This window comes from Astyanax mexicanus, chromosome 12, assembly GCF_023375975.1.
Source record: "Astyanax mexicanus isolate ESR-SI-001 chromosome 12, AstMex3_surface, whole genome shotgun sequence".
Classification (NCBI taxonomy): Eukaryota; Metazoa; Chordata; class Actinopteri; order Characiformes; family Acestrorhamphidae; genus Astyanax; species Astyanax mexicanus.
The window spans coordinates 49,690,575-49,716,033 of record NC_064419.1 but is presented as its reverse complement, the minus strand read 5'-3'; the positions used below and the strand labels follow the sequence as shown (position 1 = coordinate 49,716,033).

Below are 25,459 nucleotides of genomic sequence, written 5' to 3'. Positions count from 1 at the left end.
CAATTTTCAAATTCCATGACTTTTCCAGCTTTTTCATGACCGTACGAACCCTGATTACATACAAAGGAAATAAACGTGTATTAAAAACATGTGTAACTGTAATAATAATATTAAGATTAAGTTCAAATCCTTAAGAGGTTAAGGTCCTATATGATCCTATATCTATACGACATTTTTAAAATAAAGCCCAAAGGAAGGTCAATGGTATCGTTATTGGTCCTGATGGACGATTAAAAGTTATTTAATACAGGGACACCCACCAATTAGACTTACATATGCTACTGCTTCATTACTCCACATGAAGGCGCTATAAACTAATGGGTTAATAGGTTTAATAAGCCTGCAGTGAAGAATATTGGTTGTTAAATTGTATGAAACTGAACACCAATAAATTAATTTGATTATTTTGGAGTATTTTAACCTCTTCAGTAACACAGATGCTGTGAAGTATTGTAGAAATCTGTATATTGAGATATATTGAGTATCGTAGAATCACAGTATCGAGATATTATTGTTATCATGAGATACCCTAAGATTCTAGTGGATGGCGGTGGTGCTGATTCCCTACGCTGTAGTGTGAATTTGCTGAAGTGTGAATTCACTATAAGCTTTTATGAGTGTTTATAAAGGTGTTTATGAACTCACCTGTCCAGTATTTGTGACACTCGCCAGTGAAAATGTACAAGGACCAGTTTGGCTACAGCTGGCAACACCTGGAAGCAGAGAGAGGCAGAGAGAGACAGATGGAGTTAAGAGTTTATCTCAGAACATTACTCACACTCTTCTCTAACTCCAGACCTTCAGAATGTGACCCAGCAAGGTCTTCCAGATAAGAAATAATCACATCAACACCACCCGATAAGAGCAGAGAGAAGATTCAGCCCTGAGATAATCTACACTAAGTCAGTAACTTAGTAAATCAGTAACTCAGTTACTCAGTAAACACAAAATCAAAGTGCTGCATATAAAAGTAATTCAGGAAATAGCAAAACAAATACAAAATACTTTGCCTTTATTATATCACTTATGACCATACAGAGACTTTTTTTGTGTTGAAATTTGTTAAGATAATATTGTGTTCGATGCGATATGGCGCACCCCCCCTACTTCTCATAAAAAGGGCAAAACAATATATAATTTTACATCAGTTTGGCAATGATATATTGCTATCTAGTAATACACGTAAATGAACCACTTCTGACACCAATCTTTACATCTAAACCAGGGGTGTCCAAACTACGGCCCGCGGGCCATTTGTGGCCCGTTTCCTTTTTTGGAGCGGCCCGCGAGGTATTTTAGAAATAGAATGAAAGTTGGCCCGCTGTTAAGCAGGTTTTTATAATGTGAGATTCAAAGTTTGAACGCTAGGTGTCAGAAACGGGCCAAAGAGTCTAAAAGCGGAGAGAGTAAGAGAGAAAGAAACAGACAGACAGAAACAAGAGACAGAGAGACAGTAAGAGAGACAGTAAAAGAGAGACAGTGAGAGAGAGAGAGAGAGAGGAAGAGAAGAGAAACAGAGAGACGGAGAGAAACACAAAGAGACAGAGACAGTAAGAGAGACAGCTCTCTCTGTGTATCTCTGTCTCTGAGAGAGAGAGAGAGAGAGAGACAGAGAGACACAGAGAGAGAGACAATGAGAGAGAGAGAAAGAGAGAGACAGGCAGTGAGAGTGAGACAGACCTTCAGGGAGCTGGCTACATGGTTGACCTCCTCCGTCAGCACTCTCTGGCTCTCTCTGTAGGTCAGGCATGTGAACTGGTACTCCTCCGGGTCGAAGGCGTCGGCCTCCTGCTGCTCCACGTCGCTCTCCACCCCCACGTAATAATCAGCGATATCTCCCGGGTCCTCCTCCTCCGCCCCCTCGTCCTCCTCTTCCTCGAAGTCTTCCTCGTTACTGTCGGACGCTTGGCTGCTCATGTCCACAGACATAGCCCTCAGGGCCTACCGACTCTCGCACTGACCTCCGCCCGCCGACACGCCGCCGCCACCCGCCCCAGACTGCACTGCGGCTCCCAGGGGCCCGACCGCGCTCAGCAGCACCGGAAGAAACAGAAGAAGTCACACTCCCCGTCACTCATGGAGGAACCGAGAGAGGGATGAACTGACGACAGAAAAATAACTGAAACAAACAAATAGAAAAACAAAAAGGTGTTATTGTTCACGCAGACAATCGTCACACCTGAAGTCCGAACCAAAGTTGATCAGTTTCTCTGATTTAGCTATTTATAGGTTTATGTTTGAGTAAAATGAACATTGTTGTTTTATTCTATAAACTACAGACAACATTTCTCCCAAATTACAAATAAAAATATTCTCATTTAGAGCATTTATTTACAGAAAATGAGAAATGGCTGAAATAACAAAAAAGATGCAGAGCTTTCAGACCTCAAATAATGCAAAGAAAACAAGATCATATTCATAAAGTTTTAAGAGTTAAGACATTCAGTTTGGTGGTTTGATGGTTTGTGATCATCCATCTTCCTCTTGATTATATTCCAGAGGTTTTCAATTTGGTAAAATCAAAGAAACTCATCATTTTTTATAGTAAGTGACCTCTTTTTTTTCAAAAGCATTATATTCTGTACATCGCCAAGGCAAGACGTATTTGAGCACAACACACCTTCTTTTGCCTCTTCTATTGTTTAATGGGTGATGATGGCCAGATTCAGCTTATGGTAATTGGTCTGAATCATGCGAAACACTAGCGTTTCACACTGGGAATCAATCAGGCCATGGTTCAGTTGATCAGACCAAATTTCAGTCTTTTTGTCCAAATTATATGTTTTCACACTTGCTTTTTTCATTCAAAGCAAACAAGGCAAGTATGAAAAAGCTGTAAACACTGTCTTGTTTTTGTTGCTATTTTTCCAATTATTCCAATAGTTGGTGTTTATTAGTTAGCCTAACAACTATAAAACAAAACAAAACAAAACAAAATTATTATTAAATTTACTCTTTTTGACTGCTGGTGTATGAATAAATGAAAAATTAAAATGTCTCAGTATTACACACATCACCATAGTTAGATATAACACTATACACCACACTATTTCATACAGTATATAATAATATCATTCAGTTATACATTAATCTAATAATTATTTAAGCTTAATTTTTAATGCCCATTGTTTAAGGTGTAAACACGGATTTCATTACGAATATGAATACCTTTTATTGTCGTTGTACAAGCACGACGAGATTCAGTGTGCTCACCTTAGGATAAGATATGAGAAAACATAAATAATATATAAATAAGAAAAAAAAAAAAGTAATAAATACTAGGGCTGCAACTAATGATTATTTTGTTAGTCGACTTATCCGATGATCATTTTTTCGATTAGTCGATTAGTCAACGATTATTTCTGCCATGTCCTCCATCTCTAAAAACAACAGAAAAACAGCTAAACATGAGATTTAAAAGATGTTTAAATGTCCACATGTTGTTTAAACGTGGAAATTACTGATATTTAGTGATTCAAAATGTAATCTGTTGTGTTTGGGCACTTTTGGAGACGTAGATCAAGTTTCTTCTGTCTCCAGCACTTTGTGTGATGCTGTCCTGTTACAAATTAACAATTAGTCAACAATTAAATTTGTAGTCGATACATTTAAATAATCGGCATTGTCGATTATATCGACTAATCGTTGCAGCCCTAATGCATGCATATGCATGATAACTGAGGTTATCCCTGTTCTTCTGCTGCGCGTCAAAATATACCCAGCCTAGGTGTTTATCTGTGTAACTGTGGGTCAATGACACATCAGTAATCCACACACACACACACACACACACACACACACACCTCGGTGGAGTTCACACTCTCGTGCAGGGCTGAGGAAGGCTCAGTCGGGGGTCAGAACTGGTCACGTTTCTCTCTGTTGCAGCAACAACACTAAACAACCATCCAGATCATCATCACTGAGACACAGCCCTCATACCCACAACTACAAATACACTATAGCAAACAGCCTACAGTAACAATACCGGTGATACCAGTACTGACTCTACATAACCACACTGGAGGGAGGTAGAGCGAGGCAGAGGGTGAAAGTAAGAGCAGAGTGAGGAAGAGAGGTAATATGGGGAAGAGTGACAGGGGTAGAGTGAGGTAGAGGCGAGAAGGGGGAGAGGTAGAGGGAGGTAGAGTGAGAGAGGGACGTAGAGCAAAGCAGAACGAGGCTGAGGTAGAGAGAAAAATTGGGTAAAAGTGACAGGTAAAGGTAGAGGGATGTAGAGCGAAGTAGAGCAAAGTAGAGGGAGGTGAAGAGAGGTAGAGGGATGTGGAGCGAGGTAGAGGGTTTTAGAGCGAGGTAGAGGGATTTACAGCGAGGTAGAGGGAGGTGAAGGGAGGTAGAGAGAGATAGAGGGAGGTAGAGCGAGGTGAAGGGAGGTAGAGCGAGGTGAAGGGAGCTAGAGCGAGGTGAAGGGAGGTAGAGAGAGATAGAGGGAGATAGAGGGAGGTAGAGCGAGGTGAAGGGAGGTAGAGAGAGATAGAGGGAGATAGAGGGAGGTAGAGCGAGGTAGAGCAAGGAGGAGCGATGTAGAGGGATGTAGAGTGAGGTAGAGGGATGTGGAGCGAGGTAAAGGGAGGTAGAGGGAGCTGAAGCGAGGTAAAGGGAGGTAGAGTGAGGAGAAGCGTTGTAAAGGAAGGTAGCGTGAGGTAGAGGGAGGTAGAGCGAGATAGAGGGAGGACAGAGCAATTTAGAGAAAGACAGAGTGGGGCAGAGGGAGGGAAGAGGCAGAGTGAGGTAAAGGTAGAATGAGGTAGAGTGAGGAAAAGGTGGAGGGGTAGAGTGAGGTAAAGGTAGAGGGCTAGCGTGAGGTAGAGTGGATAAACGTAGAGGGGTAGCGTGAGGTAGAGTGAGGTAAAGGTAGAGGGCTAGCGTGAGGTAGAGTGGATAAACGTAGAGGGGTAGCGTGAGGTAGAGTGAGGTAAAGGTAGAGGGGTAGAGTGATGGAAAGGTAGAGGAAGGTACAGTGAGGTAAAGGTAGAGGAAGGTATAGTGTGGTAAAGTTAGAGGGGTAATGTGAGGTAGAGCGCCACGCTAAATGCCCACAATAAATTATTTCTTATCCAGTGAAAAATGTGTTATTTTGATATATTTTGATATATATTTAGTAAAACAAATTACATCAGGGCTGATTTCTTAAGTCTCTCCTACGTAGGGAATTTTACTTCCTATTAATTTAAAAATGGAATCAGATTATGTAACATAGCGTATCAGAACAAAAGAAGACAGATAATGTGGAGCTGACTTTTAAACTAAATTAGATAGAACTACAAAATAAGAGTTTCAACAAGTATAAACAGAGTTTTAGTGGTAAAAACATGAGTTAAAACTGGTTTTACTGGTATGATTTTAGTCTTAAACAGGCTGTCAGTCACCCAGCTCACTCTGTTAGAAGCCGAGCCAGGGATTTGAGAAGTAGCAGGATCAGCTGTGAGGCTGTTAGGAGGTTTTTGTGCTGGTGGACGCCGGTGCCTGTCGCGGCCGCTGTGCATTCCGCCCGCCGCTATTATTAGCCTGCGGCACACGGTGACACACATAACAGTACAAACAACGGTGAGCCCTGTTAGCCTAAACTAACCCCGCTAATACCAGCATAAACTAACAGGTTTCACCAGTAAATCTCAAATTACAGTCATACTGTACCTGTGATTTACATGTAATTTCACCCTCTCTTATCTATAATCACATTTTCTACTAATAAACACTTCAGTTACTGATATTAGAAGTGTGATAACACTGTTGGATATCCTGGTATCGATGTGAAAGATGATAAACTAGGTGAGAGGTTTTTTTTCATAACAAAACTGGAGGCAGAGTGAGGCAGAGGAACTAAAAACAAAGATCAAAAATTGGTTTAATCTTCTCAAGTGATGTTCATCTCTTAACCCATGCTCTACATATATAAATACATGTACCTCACTCTATATACACCTCCCCCTACATATACCTTGCTCTCTATACTCCCTATGCTCTTTTGATGTGTTAATGGTGAAAATGCATATCACAAAAACAATACAACAATACGATTTATAAGACTGCACTAACAGATATCTAATATTTGTTTTACAACTAGAATATAAACAAGATATCTTTAACATAAGTTTTTACGAATACAAAAAAAATACATGTACATAAATGGCAATACATGACTAGTCAGAATTACAGTAGGATACATGGTGCTATTTATGTGATCTAGATTGGATTTATAACTCTGATATTATTCCTAGTATATATTTCATTCCACTGAAGTAAGGAATGTTTCAGTAAGTAATTTCTCTAAAAATACATTATTCAGACATTCATGTACCATCATCCACACCGGACGTTTAACAATGAGACTCTCATTGTTTGGACTGGTATCACTTTTGTAATTTTAGGCTAAAACTCTGTATACTGAACAGCTGGATTAGAGATTAGGACGCAAGCGGGGAAGCTCACGGCCTAAGTCGGTTTATATCAGCTCAGCTTACTTTACACAGAGATAACTGTGCTAAGTCTACTGACTCTGCTAACTCATAAAAAACTTAACTGACTCAACTGCTAACCCAGCTAAGATAAAATAAGCTAAATCAGATAACACAACTAGCCAAAATAACTCGTAACCCAGCTGACTCCAATAACTCAGCTAACTTTTACGACCTAGCTAACCCAACTGACTCAGATACCGGTCTACCCAAGATAACTAATCTAACCTATCTAACTTAGATGTCAACTAACCCAACTAACTCATCTAACTCGACTATCCCGTTTAAATCAAATAACACAACTAACCTAGATAGCTCATCTAACCCAACTGACTCAGATATCTCAATTAGCTAACTCATCTAACTCAACTGACCCAACTGAGATAACTAAAGTAACCCAGCTAATTTGTCTCTAATTTTAACTCAACTGACTCAGCTTATCCACCACGATAACTAAACTAGCCCAACTAAATCAGATAATACAACTAACCCAGCTGACTCCATTAACTCAGCTAACTTACATAGGTTACCCTACCTAACGCTAACTCATCTAACTCAACTGACCCAGCTGAGATAACTAAAGTAACCCAACTAATCCATCTAACTCAATTGACTCATCTTACCCAAAACTGGTCGAACTAAATCAGATAACAACACTACCCAGATAACTCATTTAACCCAGCTGACTCCACTAACTCATCTTATTCAACTAACTCAACTAACCAATTTAACTCAACTGACTTAGCCTAACACGCAAAAAAGATAGCTAAACTAACCAAAATAACTCAACTGACTCACCTCAACAACTTGTCAGACAACTCATCTAACTTACATGTACCAGCATTCTTATCTCAACTGCTCCAGCTAAGATAAATTGACAAACCCAACTAATCCATCTATGTCAACTAATCCTAACTCATAACTCAGCTAACCCATTGAACTCAACTGACTGAGCCTATCCAGCTAATATAACTAAACTAACCCAGCCAACATACATAAACTCAACTAACCAGGCTGCATCCACTAACTCAGCTGACTTAGGTCAAAAAAAACTAAAATAACTCAAGCACACACGCTAAATCATCTAACTCAAATAACACAACTAACCCATCTAACGCAACTGACTCAGTATACTCAGCTAATATAACATACTAAACTAACCCAGCCAACATAAATAACTCAGCTAACCAGTCTGACCTCTAACTCATAACTCAACTGAATCAGATAACTCGGCTAGCTGGTTAGCTATTAGCGCGCTAAGCTAGCAGGCTAAAGGGGTTGATAGCGAGCACTTCCCACAGGAGCTAAATAAACAGGTAACGTTCACGCTGTATAACCGGAGCCCCGGCCGCAGTAACCCGCCTGAACCCCGCAGCCCCACTCCGCACAGCCCGGTCTCTCCCTCCCGCTGTGTGGATTAAACCCCGCGCTGTGAGCCGCGGGCTGCGGGGGGACCCGTTCTCTCTCCCCGGGGGAAACGCACCCAGCCCCCGCCGCCGCCCGCACTCCAGCCCGCGGACTCGCATGTAAACAAGGCCGCTCCGGTGCCGCAGCTCAGCTACCGCGACCGCGCGGACCCGACCCTCCAATCCCTCTCTGCGCACCGGCCTTACCGTACCCGCGGGAGCTCCCGGAGCGCCGCCGGCTGTGAGCTGTGGAGAATCCCGGGACAGAAGCGATACTGCTCGGCTAACGTAGCGCGCGGAGCCGCGGACCAGCGGAAGATAGAAAACACAGGAGGGGGGTGCGGGGGAGACGTCACTTCCGGCACTCAACCGGTAATCCATAATATTACACCGAATTAATAATTTATTATTTATTAATTATTTATACAAATACAAAACTAATCTCCTTGCAGTGATTTTTTAAAAATATTATATATGTCATATGAGTAATTAATTGTCCCATCACAGTGTACAGGTATACAGGTGAGTGAAAAACTTGGGTTTAACTTCCCACAGTATGCAGAGAACAATATTTACAACATATAGAAAACATTAAATAAAATAGAAAATAAATACAATTAACCTAAACAATACACATTGTAACTTATTCTATATACATATGGTATTGCACTGTAGATGTAAGGAAGTGACTCAGATCTGATTTTTCAAATACGATTTGAGTCACTTTAGCTAAATTCACATTACAAACCACATTACTTAAATCTGATTTTTGAGTATTTTTGAGATTGGATTTGGCTGTTCTGTTCCTGAAACGCCTCACATGTGCTTATTGATACGTGTATGAACATCAGCTTCTTGATGTGTACTGTAGTAGAAATGATATGCATCTGATGAATAAGGTGGTTATAGAGCTGCTCGTACAGATAAAAACACACAGTATGGTAGTAATCCAGCTTCCCTGACATAATGTGTATGTTGACTTCCAGAGGAACCCTAATATAAGCACAGTAAGTACAGACTCAGTCATCAGGTGCAAAAAAATTGTTTATTTGCTTTTTTCATTTCTAACAAATGTTCTATAAAAAATAAAATTTGATAGAAAACATTGGTGTAGTAGATATTTATGAGCACAGTGTATCAGAGAATAAACATTTATCATCATTTATTTATTTGCAGTCAAAACATGACCAACTCTTTGTTCAGAACAGCATTAAGATGTAAGAAGTAAATGAAACAAGATATAGAAGAGTGTGGAACATCTATTTAATACTGAGAAAATTACATATTATTAAGGGACATGGTATAAATTTCCCTTTTAATCCTGTTGGTGTGTGTTGTAATGTTATTTATTCCAGAATGACTATGTAGTTTAAGATGTTTTTGCACAGTTACTACAGTATGATTTGCACTTATATTACTGAACCTACTGATCTCTGATAGATTCAGTACAGCCTGTACCGGCTTTCTGAAGAAAAACATATGGAATTATTTACTAAACAAAAAAAGTGTTAAACAAACCAGTTGATCAGTTTTGAACATCTCTGCTGGATTTTCTCAGTCAGTTTTATGAGGTAGAGTCTCCTGGAATTCAGGCTTTCAGTTAACAGCTGTGCTGAACTCATCAAGAGTTAATTACTTGAATTTCTTGTCTCTTAATAAAGTGTTTGAGAGCATCAGTTAAAGTAAAGTAGTGAAGAGGTAGAGTTACAGGTATACAGTGAATAGTGAATATTTGAGTAATGTTCGAATCCAGATTATGAGAAGCAACAAATGCTAAAGTAATACTTTGAAAGTATTCTTAAGAGCAGTTGCCCAAAGACCATCAAAAACACTATGATGATGAAACTGGCACTCATCAGAACCACTCCAGGAAGGTAAGAGCGAGAGTTTCCTCTGTTGTACAGGATGAGTTTATCAGAGTTTTCAGCGTCAGAAACCACAAGTTAACAAACAGCTCCCCAGATAAGAGTATCTAAATACTTTACAGAGTATTTTGGTTTGTTTAACACTGTTTTTAAGTTACTATATGATTCCTTATGTGTTCCTTCATAATCTGAATCAATTCACTATTCATTCATTTACTATGTAGGGAAAACAAATAAAAAACATTAAATGGGAATGTGATCAAAATTTTGACTGATACTGTATAAATATTTGTATTTATTTCTAATTTACCCCATTTTTCACTTAATTTGAAAGGCCAATTACACAATCCCTGTTAATTATAAATTCCACCATCACTGCAAAGACTCCGCCTCTTTTCCAGCTGCAGCCAATCACTGCAGCATTACTAGGTGGCATCACAGCACGCTTGGAGGAAAGCACCGGATCCCCAGCTCTAATACATCAGCTAACAGACGATGGAGAAACAGCATAATCTTCTGTACTCTCTCTCTCGGACTCCGGCTGCTGCTGCGGTCCCATGACTTTTGGCACGTTGTCAGTGTAGAATGAACATTGTTACACCAAATTTGAATGAAGTTTATTATCTACAGTTGTATATAATCAGTTATACATGTACAGTATCGAGCGAGATTCATATTTACGCTGTTTTTTCAAAAGGAAAGAGATGTTTCTCTTGGCCCCGCCTCTCTCTCTTACTGACGGACCTCTTAGCTCCGCCCTTTTCCTGCTCCTGCTCCTCTTGCCTGTTCTGTGGCCATGAAACCGCCAGACTGGGTGCGGCGCTGTTAGCCCCGCCCTCTTCCTCCTCCTCTTCTCCGGAGGATAACCCTGCGGCTCCTCCCTCCTGCCCCAGGGCGGAGCTCTTGGCCAGGCCTTGTTGTCCGTAGCGACGCTGCAGCCTATCCCTGATCAGCAGGCCTTTCACCAGCAGCTTCCAGTTCGACACCGCACGCTTTTCACGCTTCTGTTACACAAACACACAAAACATTAAAACTATTTTAAAACATGTTTCTCTGCTGTGTGTGTTTGAGTGTGTTTCTCTGCTGTGTGTTTGAGTGTATTTCTCCGCTGTGTGTGTTTGAGTGTGTTTCTCTGCTGTGTGTGTGTGAGTGTGTTTCTCTGCTGTGTGTGTTTGAGTGTGTTTCTCTGCTGTGTGTGTTTGAGTGTATTTCTCCGCTGTGTGTGTTTGAGTGTGTTTCTCTGCTGTGTGTGTTTGAGTGTGTTTCTCTGCTGTGTGTGTTTGAGTGTATTTCTCCGCTGTGTGTTTGAGTGTATTTCTCTGCTGTGTGTGTTTGAGTGTATTTCTCTGCTGCGTGTGTGTGTGTGTGTTTCTCTGCTGTGTGTGTTTGAGTGTGTTTCTCTGCTGTGTGTGTGTTTGAGTGTGTTTCTCTGCTGTGTGTGTTTGAGTGTGTTTCTCTGCTGTGTGTTTGAGTGTGTTTCTCTGCTGTGTGTGTTTGAGTGTGTTTCTCTGCTGTGTGTGTGAGTGTGTTTCTCTGCTGTGTGTGTTTGAGTGTGTTTCTCTGCTGTGTGTGTGTTTGAGTGTGTTTCTCTGCTGTGTGTGTTTGAGTGTGTTTCTCTGCTGTGTGTGTGTTTGAGTGTGTTTCTCTGCTGTGTGTGTGTTTGAGTGTGTTTCTCTGCTGTGTGTGTTTGAGTGTGTTTCTCTGCTGTGTGTGTGTTTGAGTGTGTTTCTCTGCTGTGTGTGTTTGAGTGTGTTTCTCTGCTGTGTGTGTGTTTGAGTGTGTTTCTCTGCTGTGTGTGTGTTTGAGTGTGTTTCTCTGCTGTGTGTGTTTGAGTGTGTTTCTCTGCTGTGTGTGTGTTTGAGTGTGTTTCTCCGCTGTGTGTGTTTGAGTGTGTTTCTCTGCTGTGTGTGTTTGAGTGTGTTTCTCTGCTGTGTGTGTGTTTGAGTGTGTTTCTCTGCTGTGTGTGTTTGAGTGTGTTTCTCTGCTGTGTGTTTGAGTGTGTTTCTCTGCTGTGTGTGTTTGAGTGTGTTTCTCTGCTGTGTGTGTGAGTGTGTTTCTCTGCTGTGTGTGTGTGAGTGTGTTTCTCTGCTGTGTGTGTTTGAGTGTGTTTCTCTGCTGTGTGTGTGTGAGTGTGTTTCTCTGCTGTGTGTGTTTGAGTGTGTTTCTCCGCTGTGTGTTTGAGTGTATTTCTCTGCTGTGTGTGTTTGAGTGTATTTCTCTGCTGCGTGTGTGTGTGTGTGTTTCTCTGCTGTGTGTGTTTGAGTGTGTTTCTCTGCTGTGTGTGTGTTTGAGTGTGTTTCTCTGCTGTGTGTGTTTGAGTGTGTTTCTCTGCTGTGTGTGTTTGAGTGTGTTTCTCTGCTGTGTGTGTTTGAGTGTGTTTCTCTGCTGTGTGTGTTTGAGTGTGTTTCTCTGCTGTGTGTGTGAGTGTGTTTCTCTGCTGTGTGTGTGTGAGTGTGTTTCTCTGCTGTGTGTGTTTGAGTGTGTTTCTCTGCTGTGTGTGTGTGAGTGTGTTTCTCTGCTGTGTGTGTTTGAGTGTGTTTCTCTGCTGTGTGTGTGTGAGTGTGTTTCTCTGCTGTGTGTGTTTGAGTGTGTTTCTCTGCTGTGTGTGTTTGAGTGTGTTTCTCTGCTGTGTGTGTGTTTGAGTGTGTTTCTCTGCTGTGTGTGTGTTTGAGTGTGTTTCTCTGCTGTGTGTGTGTTTGAGTGTGTTTCTCTGCTGTGTGTGTTTGAGTGTGTTTCTCTGCTGTGTGTGTGTTTGAGTGTGTTTCTCTGCTGTGTGTGTGTGAGTGTGTTTCTCTGCTGTGTGTGTTTGAGTGTGTTTCTCTGCTGTGTGTGTGTGAGTGTGTTTCTCTGCTGTGTGTGTTTGAGTGTGTTTCTCTGCTGTGTGTGTGTGAGTGTGTTTCTCTGCTGTGTGTGTGTGAGTGTGTTTCTCTGCTGTGTGTGTTTGAGTGTGTTTCTCCGCTGTGTGTGTTTGAGTGTATTTCTCTGCTGTGTGTGTTTGAGTGTATTTCTCTGCTGCGTGTGTGTGTGTGTGTTTCTCTGCTGTGTGTGTTTGAGTGTGTTTCTCTGCTGTGTGTGTGTTTGAGTGTGTTTCTCTGCTGTGTGTGTTTGAGTGTGTTTCTCTGCTGTGTGTGTTTGAGTGTGTTTCTCTGCTGTGTGTGTTTGAGTGTGTTTCTCTGCTGTGTGTGTTTGAGTGTGTTTCTCTGCTGTGTGTGTGAGTGTGTTTCTCTGCTGTGTGTGTGTGAGTGTGTTTCTCTGCTGTGTGTGTTTGAGTGTGTTTCTCTGCTGTGTGTGTGTGAGTGTGTTTCTCCGCTGTGTGTGTTTGAGTGTGTTTCTCTGCTGTGTGTGTGTTTGAGTGTGTTTCTCTGCTGTGTGTGTTTGAGTGTGTTTCTCTGCTGTGTGTGTTTGAGTGTGTTTCTCTGCTGTGTGTGTTTGAGTGTGTTTCTCTGCTGTGTGTGTGTTTGAGTGTGTTTCTCTGCTGTGTGTGTGTTTGAGTGTGTTTCTCTGCTGTGTGTGTTTGAGTGTGTTTCTCTGCTGTGTGTGTTTGAGTGTGTTTCTCTGCTGTGTGTGTTTGAGTGTGTTTCTCTGCTGTGTGTGTGAGTGTGTTTCTCTGCTGCGTGTGTGTGAGTGTGTTTCTCTGCTGTGTGTGTTTGAGTGTGTTTCTCTGCTGTGTGTGTTTGAGTGTGTTTCTCCGCTGTGTGTGTTTGAGTGTGTTTCTCTGCTGTGTGTGTTTGAGTGTGTTTCTCCGCTGTGTGTGTTTGAGTGTGTTTCTCCGCTGTGTGTGTTTGAGTGTGTTTCTCCGCTGTCCTATTTTAACCAATTCTGGTAATAAGCAAACTTCTACGGTATGATAACTGCATTTTCATACCTAGAAACAGTTGCTATCTTAGCCAAATCTAAATAAAAATTCCAATTTGTTGTTATAAAACAACCCAAAGTGCCCCGAAACACAACAAACACTTTCAATTTCACTGCAAGCGTCAAATTAGCAGGCAGTAAAAAATGGGCTCTGGCTCTGAGTCGCTGTTTCTCAGTTAGACGTCATTAATCTTCTACACAGAGAATCCTGTATATATTCCACTGTGAGGATATTATAATATATCACACACTGCGCCGGGCTAATACACATTACTCACAGTGAGAGCTCTGAGTTATAGTCTTTAACTATAATAAATAATCAGATAATCAGACCTCCTGCTCTTTCTGCTTCAGGATCTCCTGCTCGTTCTCCCAGGCAGCTCTCAGGATCTCCTGATGTTCCTCACAGACGATGTATCCATCAGTACTGAAACACAGCATTATATAGGGCACTGTGATATACTGTCTTTAAATAAAAATGATAAATATTTATTTTACATAACCATTAAAACGCATAGAAAAGACGGATATCTGTACACCAAAATTAACCCCTAATCAGGTTTACAGTACTAGAATAGATATATGTCTCTTTCTTTCTCTCTCCCTCACACACACTCTCTCTCTCTCGCACACTCTCTAAGGCTACGTTCACATTATCAGGCTGAAGTGAGACTCAAATCTGATTTTTCTGCTCAAAGTAGTTCAGATCAGATTTTTTTCATGGCTGTGTAAACGTGCCAAATCCAATTTTTTCATATGTGGTCCTAAATCAGATATGTATCCGATCCACGGACATGCGACATGAATGTGAACTGTCAAATCATGCAGAATTCATGCATCTTTTTGCTTTTACACATTAGCATTAGCATTAGCGCTACGTGCTTCTCTCTCTCGTACCCACACTGCATCTCTAGGTGCAGCTGTGCAGCTATAGCTGCAGAAAAAAAAACAGCAAAAGCAAACCGCCTGGCCTTTTTTCACCTCCTGGACCTGAGCATGAACTTCAGAGCAGCTGTTTACTCTCCACTCCAGCAAAAGATGCTCCACATATGAGCTGCTAACTCATCCATTTCCCTTTATAAAGCTACGAGTCTCTCCTCTCTCTAATATGAGGGGTTTTGTTGTTGGTGAAGAAGGAGACGTTTATACAGGTATCAATGTGCAGCATGTGAGACGATTCAGGAACAGATTCTGTGTTCACATTACACACAGATACAGATCACTTACATTTACAGTGAATGTGAACCGACAAGATACACAAATCTGATCTGAGTGTAAATGGCTTGTAATGTGAACGCAGCTTATCTCTCTCTCTCTCTCTCTCTGTCTCTCTCTCTCCCTCTGTGTCTCTCTCTTACACGGCGTGGGCGTATCCTCCGTGGTAGTCGAAGCCGGTTATGGCAGCAGCACAGTCCAGGCTGAGTTTGCGGGCGACTCTGTGCAGACTGGGCAGACGCAGGTGAGCACAGCCCACCGGCAGCATACACGGCTTAAACATATACACGTTCCCAAACTCATTACGGGGGACCTGCACAGAAAACACACACACATATTTTATTTTATATATTTTATATTATGGCAAGCAAAACAGGAAATATATAATAAAAGCTGATATATATAATGAACCCTGATATATATAAAGACGATATATATTTAATGAAAGCAATATATATAATGAAAGACAATATATGTGTATATATATATATATATATCACACAAACTCATTTGTTCTCTGCACTTACAAAATTCACTTCAACATAGAATATATCATACTTCTTTTATCATTATCTAATATTTTAAGTTGGCTGAACTTGTTATATTTAGTTGAGGTAATTTAAAAATGTACGCTAGACTTGCCAACTAAAAAATTGAAAAAAGTTGAAATTAGTTGATAAAACATTTTTAGTTAGATAAAAAACTCAGAAGTGTTTGTTGTACATGTCAACAGAAAAACACTACTAAACTGAACAGTTTTTATAAAAATATAGAAACAAAAAATTAATTGGCTCAACAATCTTTCTGCTTTGACTCCGTTAAGTTGTAAATATATAACATTTTAAGTTTAAGTTTAGGTTTTTTTAGATTAAAGTTCTCTGAACTCATTTTATTGAGTTGTACTGGCCGGCAGAGGTGGAAAAAGTACAGAAAAAATGTAATTAATTAAAAGTACTGTTCACACTTCTGCCCTCAGGCCGGAGGTACAGAAGTGTAAAATGCAAGACCACCAGGTTAAAGAACAGTTTCTTCCCCACGGCCATCAGACTCTTGAACACACCTAAGGAATGACCCTGCCTTCAGACTCTAAACACACCTCAGGTATAACCCTGCGATCAGACTCTTGAACACAACTCAGGAATAACCCTGCACTTTACTTCAACATGTTTACATTGCAGCCGTCACTTTACTGTTAATCTTTTTTTAATATATATAGTTAATGTCCATAACTGCATTATTTCGCACTTGCACTTTTTTTTATACATTTCTTTGCTTAAGTAACTTTTATTTTTTTTATGTCTTTGACAATTAGTTTAATATTTATAACCTTATTGTATTTTTTTTGCACTTTTTCTATCTTCTATTTGGCATTCTTGGCAAAGAGCAAAGAAAGAATTTCATTGTACACTGAAACCCGTTTCTGTACTGTACATATGACAATAAACTCTTTGAATCTTTGAATCTTGAAGTACCTTTACTTTGCTAAAATTCTACTCAAGTAAAAGTAAAAAAGTACTTTAAAATACATTAAAATGCACTTTGAGTAAAAGTTACATAGTTACTTAGTTAGTTTAATTAACTATTATTTCACATAATAATTTGGATCTTTCAGGCAGTATTTGTTCAGACCCCCCCATAAAACATTTTAAAGAACAAGTGGATTAGGTTTCTATCATCCATTTTTTTCTTTACTGTTAAAATATACAGTTTATAGTCACCTATATGACCATAACTTTTGTTATAGTCATATATGTGACTATAAACCATATTTTTTATAGTTTTACAGTTCATTTTTATGTTTTAACTTGCCATTGCTTTGCTTTAACTGCTATTTAAATGTTTTTTTTTACATTTAAGCAGATTGTTTAATGATAAAAATACTCACCACCACATGCTTTCTCAGGTTTGATGTGAAAGTTTTGAAAGCTGAACAGCTCTGTCCAGCAGGACACATTTTGTATTGCATGAGGACGTTACTGCCTCGTTTTTCCACATGCGTGAGCATCCGTGCGCCGGCACATCCACGCCAATTAATATATATTTTTTTAATTCAGACAATTGTTTTTTTCCCAGCATTTAATTTTTTACTCAGTAACGGGGAGTTTTCCAATGTGGTAAAATGTGTCAAAATGTGTCAAAATGTACTTGAGTAAAAGTAAAATTACCTATTTTAAAAACTACTTTAAAAATTACAAATTACTCATAAAATCTACTCAATTACAGTAACTTGAGTAAATGTAATTCATTACTTTCCACCTCTGCTGGCTGGTAAGTTCACTCAACTTAATAATATTAGTTCTCCTGACTAAAAACAAAATTGCTTTTTAGAGTGATATCATATTATTAAGATGATTTAATCGAGAATAATAAGTGCTCAATACAATAATGATATGCTGATATACAGTGGGTACGGCTGTTGTCTTGTCCCTTATCTGGTGTGTTTACAGGACACAAGCTCCATCACACTTTAGTGAAATTCCTTCTATTTTTAAAGCTAAATGCATAAATTAAATGATGTAATTTGCTGTATTTTGACGTGTTAAACTTGTATGTCACAGTGCTGTATGCTCTGGTGCACTGTTCTCACCCTGCCGTCAACGGCGAGAGGAGGCTGGTACTCCTCGGTCTGCCAGGGTCCGAACAGCGCCAGGTCCTTCTCATCCTTCCTCTCAGACATCATCCTCGCTTTACGGGAGCGGTTAGAAAAGCCCTTCACCATCTGAAACAACAGGGGGCGCTCATCCTCAGGAACTTTCTAGCTGAATTTTATTCATTCCTGAAGATTTTCAGATACGTTTCAGATATTTATTATTATATATGATGATATGTGTTTCAATTAATGGGATGATAATAATCAGGCGTACAAATAGAGGAAATTCGTTATCATTATTACAGGAGAACTATACGCTAATAAAACTAATAAAATCACATCAATGATAAAAATGTAGGAGTTTTACCCCACCTTATACGGCACCTCCCCCAGTCTCACAGTGCGAGCCTGCTTCAGCCAGGTGTCTCTCGAATGCAGTGTGTGAACACAATCCCTAAACACAGAATACACACATCAAACACGTCCTTATTACATCCTCATTACATCACAATACATCACAATACATCACAATACATCACAATACATCACATTACATCACATTACATCACAATACATCACAATACATCACATTACATCGCATTACATCACAATACATCACAATACATCACATTACATCACAATACATCACAATACATCACAATACATCACATTACATCGCATTACATCACAATACATCACAATACATCACAATACATCACAATACATCGCAATACATCACAATACATCGCATTACATCACAATACATCACAATACATCACAATACATCACAATACATCGCATTACATCGCATTACATCACATTACATCGCATTACATCACAATACATCACAATACATCACAATACATCACAATACATCACAATACATCACAATACATCGCATTACATCGCATTACATCGCATTACATCACATTACATCACATTACATCACAATACATCACAATACATCACAATACATCACAATACATCACAATACATCACAATACATCACAATACATCACAATACATCACAATACATCGCATTACATCGCATTACATCGCATTACATCACATTACATCACATTACATCACATTACATCACATTACATCACAATACATCACAATACATCACAATACATCACAATACATCGCATTACATCACAATACATCACAATACATCACAAAATACCTTTAAAAAAATCTTACATAAAAGAGAAATCCGACGTGAAATGGACTTGGGTTGTAGTGAAACATGATAACGAGTACTAACAGAGCCATTAGAACAGTTTTACTGTGAATCAGTAAAGGTTTTAAAGCAGTTTTTAGAGAATTTTTAGAGCAGTTTTACTGTGAATCAGCAAATGTATAAGAGCAGTTTTTAGAGCCATTTTAGAGCTGTTTAAATGTAAATCAGGAAAAGTTTTAGAGTACTTTTAAAGAACTGTTTTAAGTTTTAGAACCATTTTTAGAGCAGTTTTACTGTGAATCAGTAACAGTTATAGAGCAGTTTTACTGTGAATCAGTTAAAGTTTAGAGCAGTTTTACTGTGAATCAGTAACAGTTTTAGAGCAGTTTTACTGTGAATCAGTAACAGTTTTTAGAGCAGTTTTACTGTGAATCAGTAACAGTTTTAGAGTAGTTTTACTGTGAATCAGTAACAGTTTTAGAGTAGTTTTACTGTGAATCAGTTAAAGTTTTAGAGCAGTTTTACTGTGAATCAGTAACAGTTTTAGAGCAGTTTTACTGTGAATCAGTAACAGTTTTAGAGTAGTTTTACTGTGAATCAGTAACAGTTTTAGAGCAGTTTTACTGTGAATCAGTAACAGTTTTTAAAGCAGTTTTACTGTGAATCAGTAACAGTTTTAGAGCAGTTTTACTGTGAATCAGTAAAAGTTTAAAGCAGTTTTACTGTGAATCAGTTAAAGTTTTAGAGTAGTTTTACTGTGAATCAGTAACAGTTTTAGAGCAGTTTTACTGTGAATCAGTAACAGTTTTAGAGCAGTTTTACTGTGAATCAGTAACAGTTTTTAAAGCAGTTTTACTGTGAATCAGTAACAGTTTTAGAGCAGTTTTACTGTGAATCAGTAAAAGTTTAAAGCAGTTTTACTGTGAATCAGTTAAAGTTTTAGAGCAGTTTTACTGTGAATCAGTAACAGTTTTAGAGTAGTTTTACTGTGAATCAGTAACAGTTTTAGAGCAGTTTTACTGTGAATCAGTAACAGTTTTAGAGCAGTTTTACTGTGAATCAGTAACAGTTTTTAAAGCAGTTTTACTGTGAATCAGTAACAGTTTTAGAGCAGTTTTACTGTGAATCAGTAAAAGTTTAAAGCAGTTTTACTGTGAATCAGTTAAAGTTTTAGAGCAGTTTTACTGTGAATCAGTAAAAGTTTAAAGCAGTTTTACTGTGAATCAGTAACAGTTTTAGAGCAGTTTTACTGTGAATCAGTAAAAGTTTAAAGCAGTTTTACTGTGAATCAGTTAAAGTTTTAGAGCAGTTTTACTGTGAATCAGTTAAAGTTTTAAAGCAGTTTTTAGAGAATTTTTAGAGCTGTTTAAATGTAAATCAGGAAAAGTTTTAGAGTACTTTTAAAGAACTGTTTTAAGTTTTAGAACCATTTTTAGAGCAGTTTTACTGTGAATCAGTAACAGTTTTTAGAGCAGTTTTACTGTGAATCAGTTAAAGTTTTAGAGCAGTTTTACTGTGAATCAGTTAAAGTTTTAAAGCAGTTTTACTGTGAATCAGTAAATTTTTTTTGTGTGATTCAGTAAAAGTTTGATAACAGAGCTGTTAGAACAGTTTTATCATGAATCAGTTACAGTTCAGTAACAGGGATGCTAGAAAAGTTTTACTGTGAGTCAGAAAAAGTTTTAGAGCATTTTATAGAGCAGATTTTAGAACAGTTTTTAAGAGCAGTTTTAGTGCGAGTCAGTAAAAGTAACAGGGCAGTTTTACCGTGAGTAGACAGCTTCTCCGCGGCAGTAGCCGAGGATGGCGGCGGTGCGCGGGTACAGCGCCTCGTATTTCAGCAGGTGTCTCTCCAGCACGTACAGCGGGTGATTCTTATACTGACTGATAGATGTAGGAAGTGGTTTATCCAGCAACCGGTCCTGCAGCTGGAGGAGAGAAAGAGAGAGAGAATCTTCTTTAGAATTACGATGTTCATCACTATCTTACCCCCCACCAACAGTCTATTTTCACTCCTTCCTCCTGCCTGGTTTAAACAACAGCAGATCTTCTGAATATATCTACACTGATGGGCGTGGTGTTCTGGAAATGAGGTGTGTTCAGGTACATTTCTGGAGTTTTATCTTGTTTATCTTGGTAACAGAAAACACAGGAGCTCCACTGACTGAATACAACCTAGACAGACGCCAACAGTCAGACGTTCATCGCTATCTCGGTAACACGGGCGCCGTGCCGAGCCGAGCGTACGCCCCCACTTATTACACACACATGAACACACAGCAGCACAAACCCAACTTTTACATCAACAATAAACAGAATAGTAAATAAAATAACATTGCTGTTCCCGTAAATGAGCTGCTGGAGCTCCTTCACAGCGTCAACCAGCAGCTCAGTTTCCTCTGCTGAGAAGAGTTTGTTGAACACGTCCAGGTAGCTGCACCGTTACAATAGCAATCCGCCAAAGTCAGAGCTCACCTGACTGTTAAAGAGAATGATGAGCAAGAGACGCTCTGATTGGCTTATTTCACGTTATGCCCAAAATTAAACACACCCATGATTAATTAAGAGAATTAGTACATTTATATTTACATTTAAGGTCTTTAGCAGACGCCCTTCCCGTAGCTAGTTTGTAGACTAGGTTCAAGAGATACACAATGCTTGATCATGTTTAGAACCCTAGGATAAATATATATATTTTTTTAAAGATTAGTTCAAATTAGTACATGGCTTTTGCGCATAAGGTGTACTTTTCCTGTTGTTATGATAGCGCTTTTAACAGCTTTTAACCTAAAGAATGCTAAAATAGGGCCCGGAGGGTTCTCCGGCTCTGCAGCCCTGCACTGATTACCATTAACACACTCAGTATCTGTTTCTGTATTAGCCATAGCTCTATAGTTTGTGCCCATCACATTCTTATATTCATAAATTAGTACCTGTTATATTAGCCATAGTTCACATTAATTCTCTGTACTGTTTTGTTCTGTTATTTGTTTGTTGTTTGTTTGTACTGAGCGGGTCGACCCGAGTAGGATGGGTTCCTCGGACTGAGTCTTGGTTCCTTCCAAGGTTTCTTCCTCTTAAAGGGAGTTTTTTTTGCCACTGTGTCACCATAAAATCAGCATCTCTGTGGTGCTGCTCATAAGAGGCGTGGACCTGTTTTTCCTGTAAAGCGGCTTTGTGACAACCTTTGTTGTAAAAAGCGCTATATAAATAAAATTGAATTGAATTGAATTGAATATTGTATGTATAGTGTGTGTATATTGTATGTTTATTGTGTGTATATTGTATATATATTGTGTGTATATTTTGTGTATATTGTGTGTGTATATTGTATATATATTGTGTGTATATTGTGTGTATATTGCGTGTATATTGCGTGTATATTGTGTTTGTATATTGCGTGTGTATATTGTATATATATTGTGTGTGTATATTGTATATATATTGTGTGTATATTGTGTGTATATTGTGTATATATTGTGTATATATTGTGTGTATATTGTGTGTATATTGCGTGTATATTGCGTGTGTATATTGTATATATATTGTGTGTATATATTGTGTGTGTGTTTTATTTAGTTCATTACCTCTTTGTCCTCCTTCTTTTCTCGTTCTGTTTCTGGACTCACGTAAAATCCTAAAGTCTCCTCCCACCACTCCGAGTCGATTCGCCGTCTCCGTGACGACGTCAGCCAGGTGGGGTCATACCTGGTGCTCAGGTCCTTCAGGTAACCCTCTCCGTCCACGCCCACCACGTACGTAACGGGATGAGACGCCTGATTGGTGCAGAGCTGCGGTTTCCCCACCCCCTGATTTACATCTACACACACCCACCCCTTCACTGAGTCCAGGTACACCTCTATCCACTCGTCGTCCCCTTTACCCCCCCGCTGTGTCCTTCCTCGTCTTCGTCCTTCATGCTCTTCCTCTTCCTCCTCGTCTTCATCCTCCTCATCTTCCTCTTCTTCTTCCTCATCCTCCTTAAACTCCTCCTCCTCTTCCTCTTGTTTTTTCTTTCTGTTCTTCCTGCTGCCGCTGGACCCGCGCCGTCCCCCACCTTTACCTTTACCTTTAGTTTTTGAATTCCTCCTACACCTCTTAGCCCCGCCCCCTGACTCGTCACTCTCACCCTCACTGGTCAGCTGAAACTCCTCGTCATCGCTAGGCCCCTCCCCCTCACTGCTGTCTTCTTTGTAGGACACTTTTGACGCGACGCTCCTCCGTCTGGAGTTTTTTGGACGTTGTCCTCCCGCCATCGCCTCCCTCTCTTTCACTTCTTCTCCTCCGTCGCTCTTCTTCGCTCTCTTCCCTCCTCTCTGCCTCCGGCTCCCCCCGCTGGCAGCCGGCTGCAGGCGCTTCGACCCGGGAGAGATTTTATTGGAATCTGATGCTTTTTTATCAGATTTATTAGGAGGACTGTTGGAGGACTGACGTTTCTCCTGCTACAGAAAAACACAAATCCAACAAAATGAACAAATTCAACAACAAAAAAACTGTATAATATACACTGTATAAGGGCTGCAACTAATGACTACATTAGTAGTCGACTAATGTGACGATTAATTTTTAGATTATTTGTGGAAACAGGAAAAGAAATATATGTGTTGCAGAGACACCAGGCTCAAGCTTAGCAGAAGTATTGTGTAAAAACAATAAAAAAAACTAAAAAAACTACGAACAGTGAGAGATGACGTACCTTTTTAGATGCTGGTTTGAAGGGGACAGGCTGTAACGAGAGAACCAGCCTACAGAACAGCCTCAGCGACCGTAACACCAGCAGGAAGAGCTGCAGAGACAAATCACATCATATACTGTATAGGGGTGTAAGAAAATATAGATACACTTGAATATTGCGATATTACGTTTTGCAATACTGTATCGATTCTCAAAAATGCTGTATCGATTTTTTTTATTACGTGTGTTTTTATTAAACTCCCGGCAGCTAGATGGCAAACAGTATTTACTTTTGTGTTGTTTATTCACCCGGCCGCGAGGTGGCAGTGCTGTGATCTATCTTGATCCATTTGGTTCCTCCAGTACACTACAAGTAAGCACAGCGCTGCATTAGCATTAGCACCCCGCTGGCGATGGCAGGATCTAAACGTGTTCTCCTGGCTCCTGGGGTGTACACTTAAAATCCCAAAAATCATCAGTATGTCTTTAACTAGTTATGTTTCTCCAGCACTAAGGCTGGAGCAGTATTAGCATTAGCCGCTAACCACAGCTCAAGCTTTTTTGCTGTTTAGAGGTGATCATATCAGATTGTAGTCTGTGCGTTTACCGTGTTAAAACAAGCTACGAAAACAATTCAATTTTTTTTCACAAAGGCCCTGTCAGTTTACCTGTCAGGTAAACGCACAGACTACAATCTGATATGATCACCTCTAAACAGCAAAAAAGCTTGAGCTGTGGTTAGCGGCTAATGCTAATACTGCTCCAGCCTTAGTGCTGGAGAAACATAACTAGTTAAAGACATACTGATGATTTTTGGGATTTTAAGTGTGCCTTATAGTTCGAAAAGTGCTGTAATTTCAGTATTTTAAAACGTAAAAGTATACAGTAATGGTCTATTGTAAATTGTAAAACGATGATTTATAGCAAAACAATTACAGGTTACAGCTGTTAAGCAGCAATGGAAAAAATATGTGCTAATGTGCTAGTGTTACTGCTGTTACTCTCTACTGCAGCAGCTTTTACACACTTACAGCACATTCACACTTTCATCATCATAATAACTAGAAAAAGACTCAGATAAAACACAGAGAACTCTGTAACTATTAAAAGTAGAAGTTCTTTCTGTTCTTTAGAGAAATTACAGATGAAGTCAGAGAGCGGTGAGTCCTGTTTCCTACACCTTCAAATAAAAACTATTAGAAACTGGAGAAAAAAAACTGCTACAGGAAGACGTCTGGCTGACCCACATGGAAACAGCAGCTTTAGCCTTTAGCTCAGATTATTAACATGATTAAGAACTGAGTCTCAGTTTCAGCAGAGAAGAGAATTAGAATTAGAATTAGAGTTAATCTGTGAGGAGAAGAACTGCAGTAATAAAGTTACTGATAAGATAAATATAAAATACATAATATTTAGTATTATTATAGTACATGCTGAATAACTGATTCTGTTTTGTTAAAGTGATAAGGTCACTCACATAAGTCATCTCCTGATGATCTCGAGCTGATAAACTTCCTAATCTCCTCTGCAGAAGCTCCCGCAGCTCCACTCCCTGCTCCTCAGGAAGCTCAGGGTTCAGAGTGAAGGTCGTCTTAAACCTGCAGACAGCACAGACCAGATTAAATATATTTATAAATGTATCATCATTAAACACACAAAGTACCAAAGAAATCAGATAAATCAGTGATGACCTCTGTAAAGAGCAGCTTAATATTTACACTATTTATTTATATGTGCAATAAAGCAGTTTATTTATTACTGTTTAAATGCTCTATTATGTGCAATATCTAATTTTACCATGTGTAGCATAATAATATGTAAAATATCATCACTTATACACACTAGGGAACCATGCTTCCTCTAACCTTAGTTGTTCTATATTTATATATATTTTTTGTATTGTTACGTTCTCTTATATTTCTTGTAAATGCAGCTCTGTAAAAAAATAAAGAGAGCACTTCAGTTTCTGAATCAGTTTCTCTGATTTTGCTATTTATAGGTTTATGTTTGAGTAAAATGAACATTGTTGTTTTATTCTATAAACTACAGACGACATTTCTCCCAAATTACAAATAAAAATATTCTCATTTAGAGCATTTATTTACAGAAAATGAGAAATGACTGAAATAACAAAAAATATGCAGAGCTTTCAGACCTCAAATAATGCAAAGAAAACAAGTTCATATTCATAAAGT

General features: G+C 39.2%; 2 protein-coding genes across 3 annotated transcripts in view; both read right to left on the bottom strand.

Moving 5' to 3' along the window:
* Positions 1-8,239, bottom strand: part of arih2 (ariadne homolog 2 (Drosophila)) — a 28,074-nt gene extending 19,835 nt beyond the window's left edge. Inside the window, exons 1-3 of one of the 2 annotated variants that reach the window (XM_049485616.1) lie at positions 8,095-8,239; positions 1,681-2,119; positions 646-713 (exon numbers count right to left, since the gene is read on the bottom strand). In XM_049485616.1, the coding sequence (XP_049341573.1) occupies positions 646-713; positions 1,681-1,929 (317 nt within the window). In that variant the 5' untranslated portion in view covers positions 1,930-2,119; positions 8,095-8,239. Of the gene's footprint in view, positions 1-645; positions 714-1,680; positions 2,120-8,089 lie in introns of both variants that reach the window. The other variant, XM_049485615.1, reaches the window with a different exon arrangement.
* Positions 8,240-8,916: 677 nt separating this feature from the next.
* xpc (xeroderma pigmentosum, complementation group C) overlaps positions 8,917-25,459 on the bottom strand; it is a 28,590-nt gene continuing 12,047 nt past the window's right edge. Inside the window, exons 6-14 of the mRNA XM_049485920.1 lie at positions 24,742-24,862; positions 23,287-23,376; positions 22,178-23,032; positions 20,358-20,518; positions 17,780-17,861; positions 17,405-17,536; positions 14,961-15,130; positions 13,936-14,029; positions 8,917-10,751 (exon numbers count right to left, since the gene is read on the bottom strand). Of these exons, the coding sequence (XP_049341877.1) occupies positions 10,425-10,751; positions 13,936-14,029; positions 14,961-15,130; positions 17,405-17,536; positions 17,780-17,861; positions 20,358-20,518; positions 22,178-23,032; positions 23,287-23,376; positions 24,742-24,862 (2,032 nt within the window). The 3' untranslated portion in view covers positions 8,917-10,424. The remainder of the gene's footprint in view (positions 10,752-13,935; positions 14,030-14,960; positions 15,131-17,404; positions 17,537-17,779; positions 17,862-20,357; positions 20,519-22,177; positions 23,033-23,286; positions 23,377-24,741; positions 24,863-25,459) is intronic.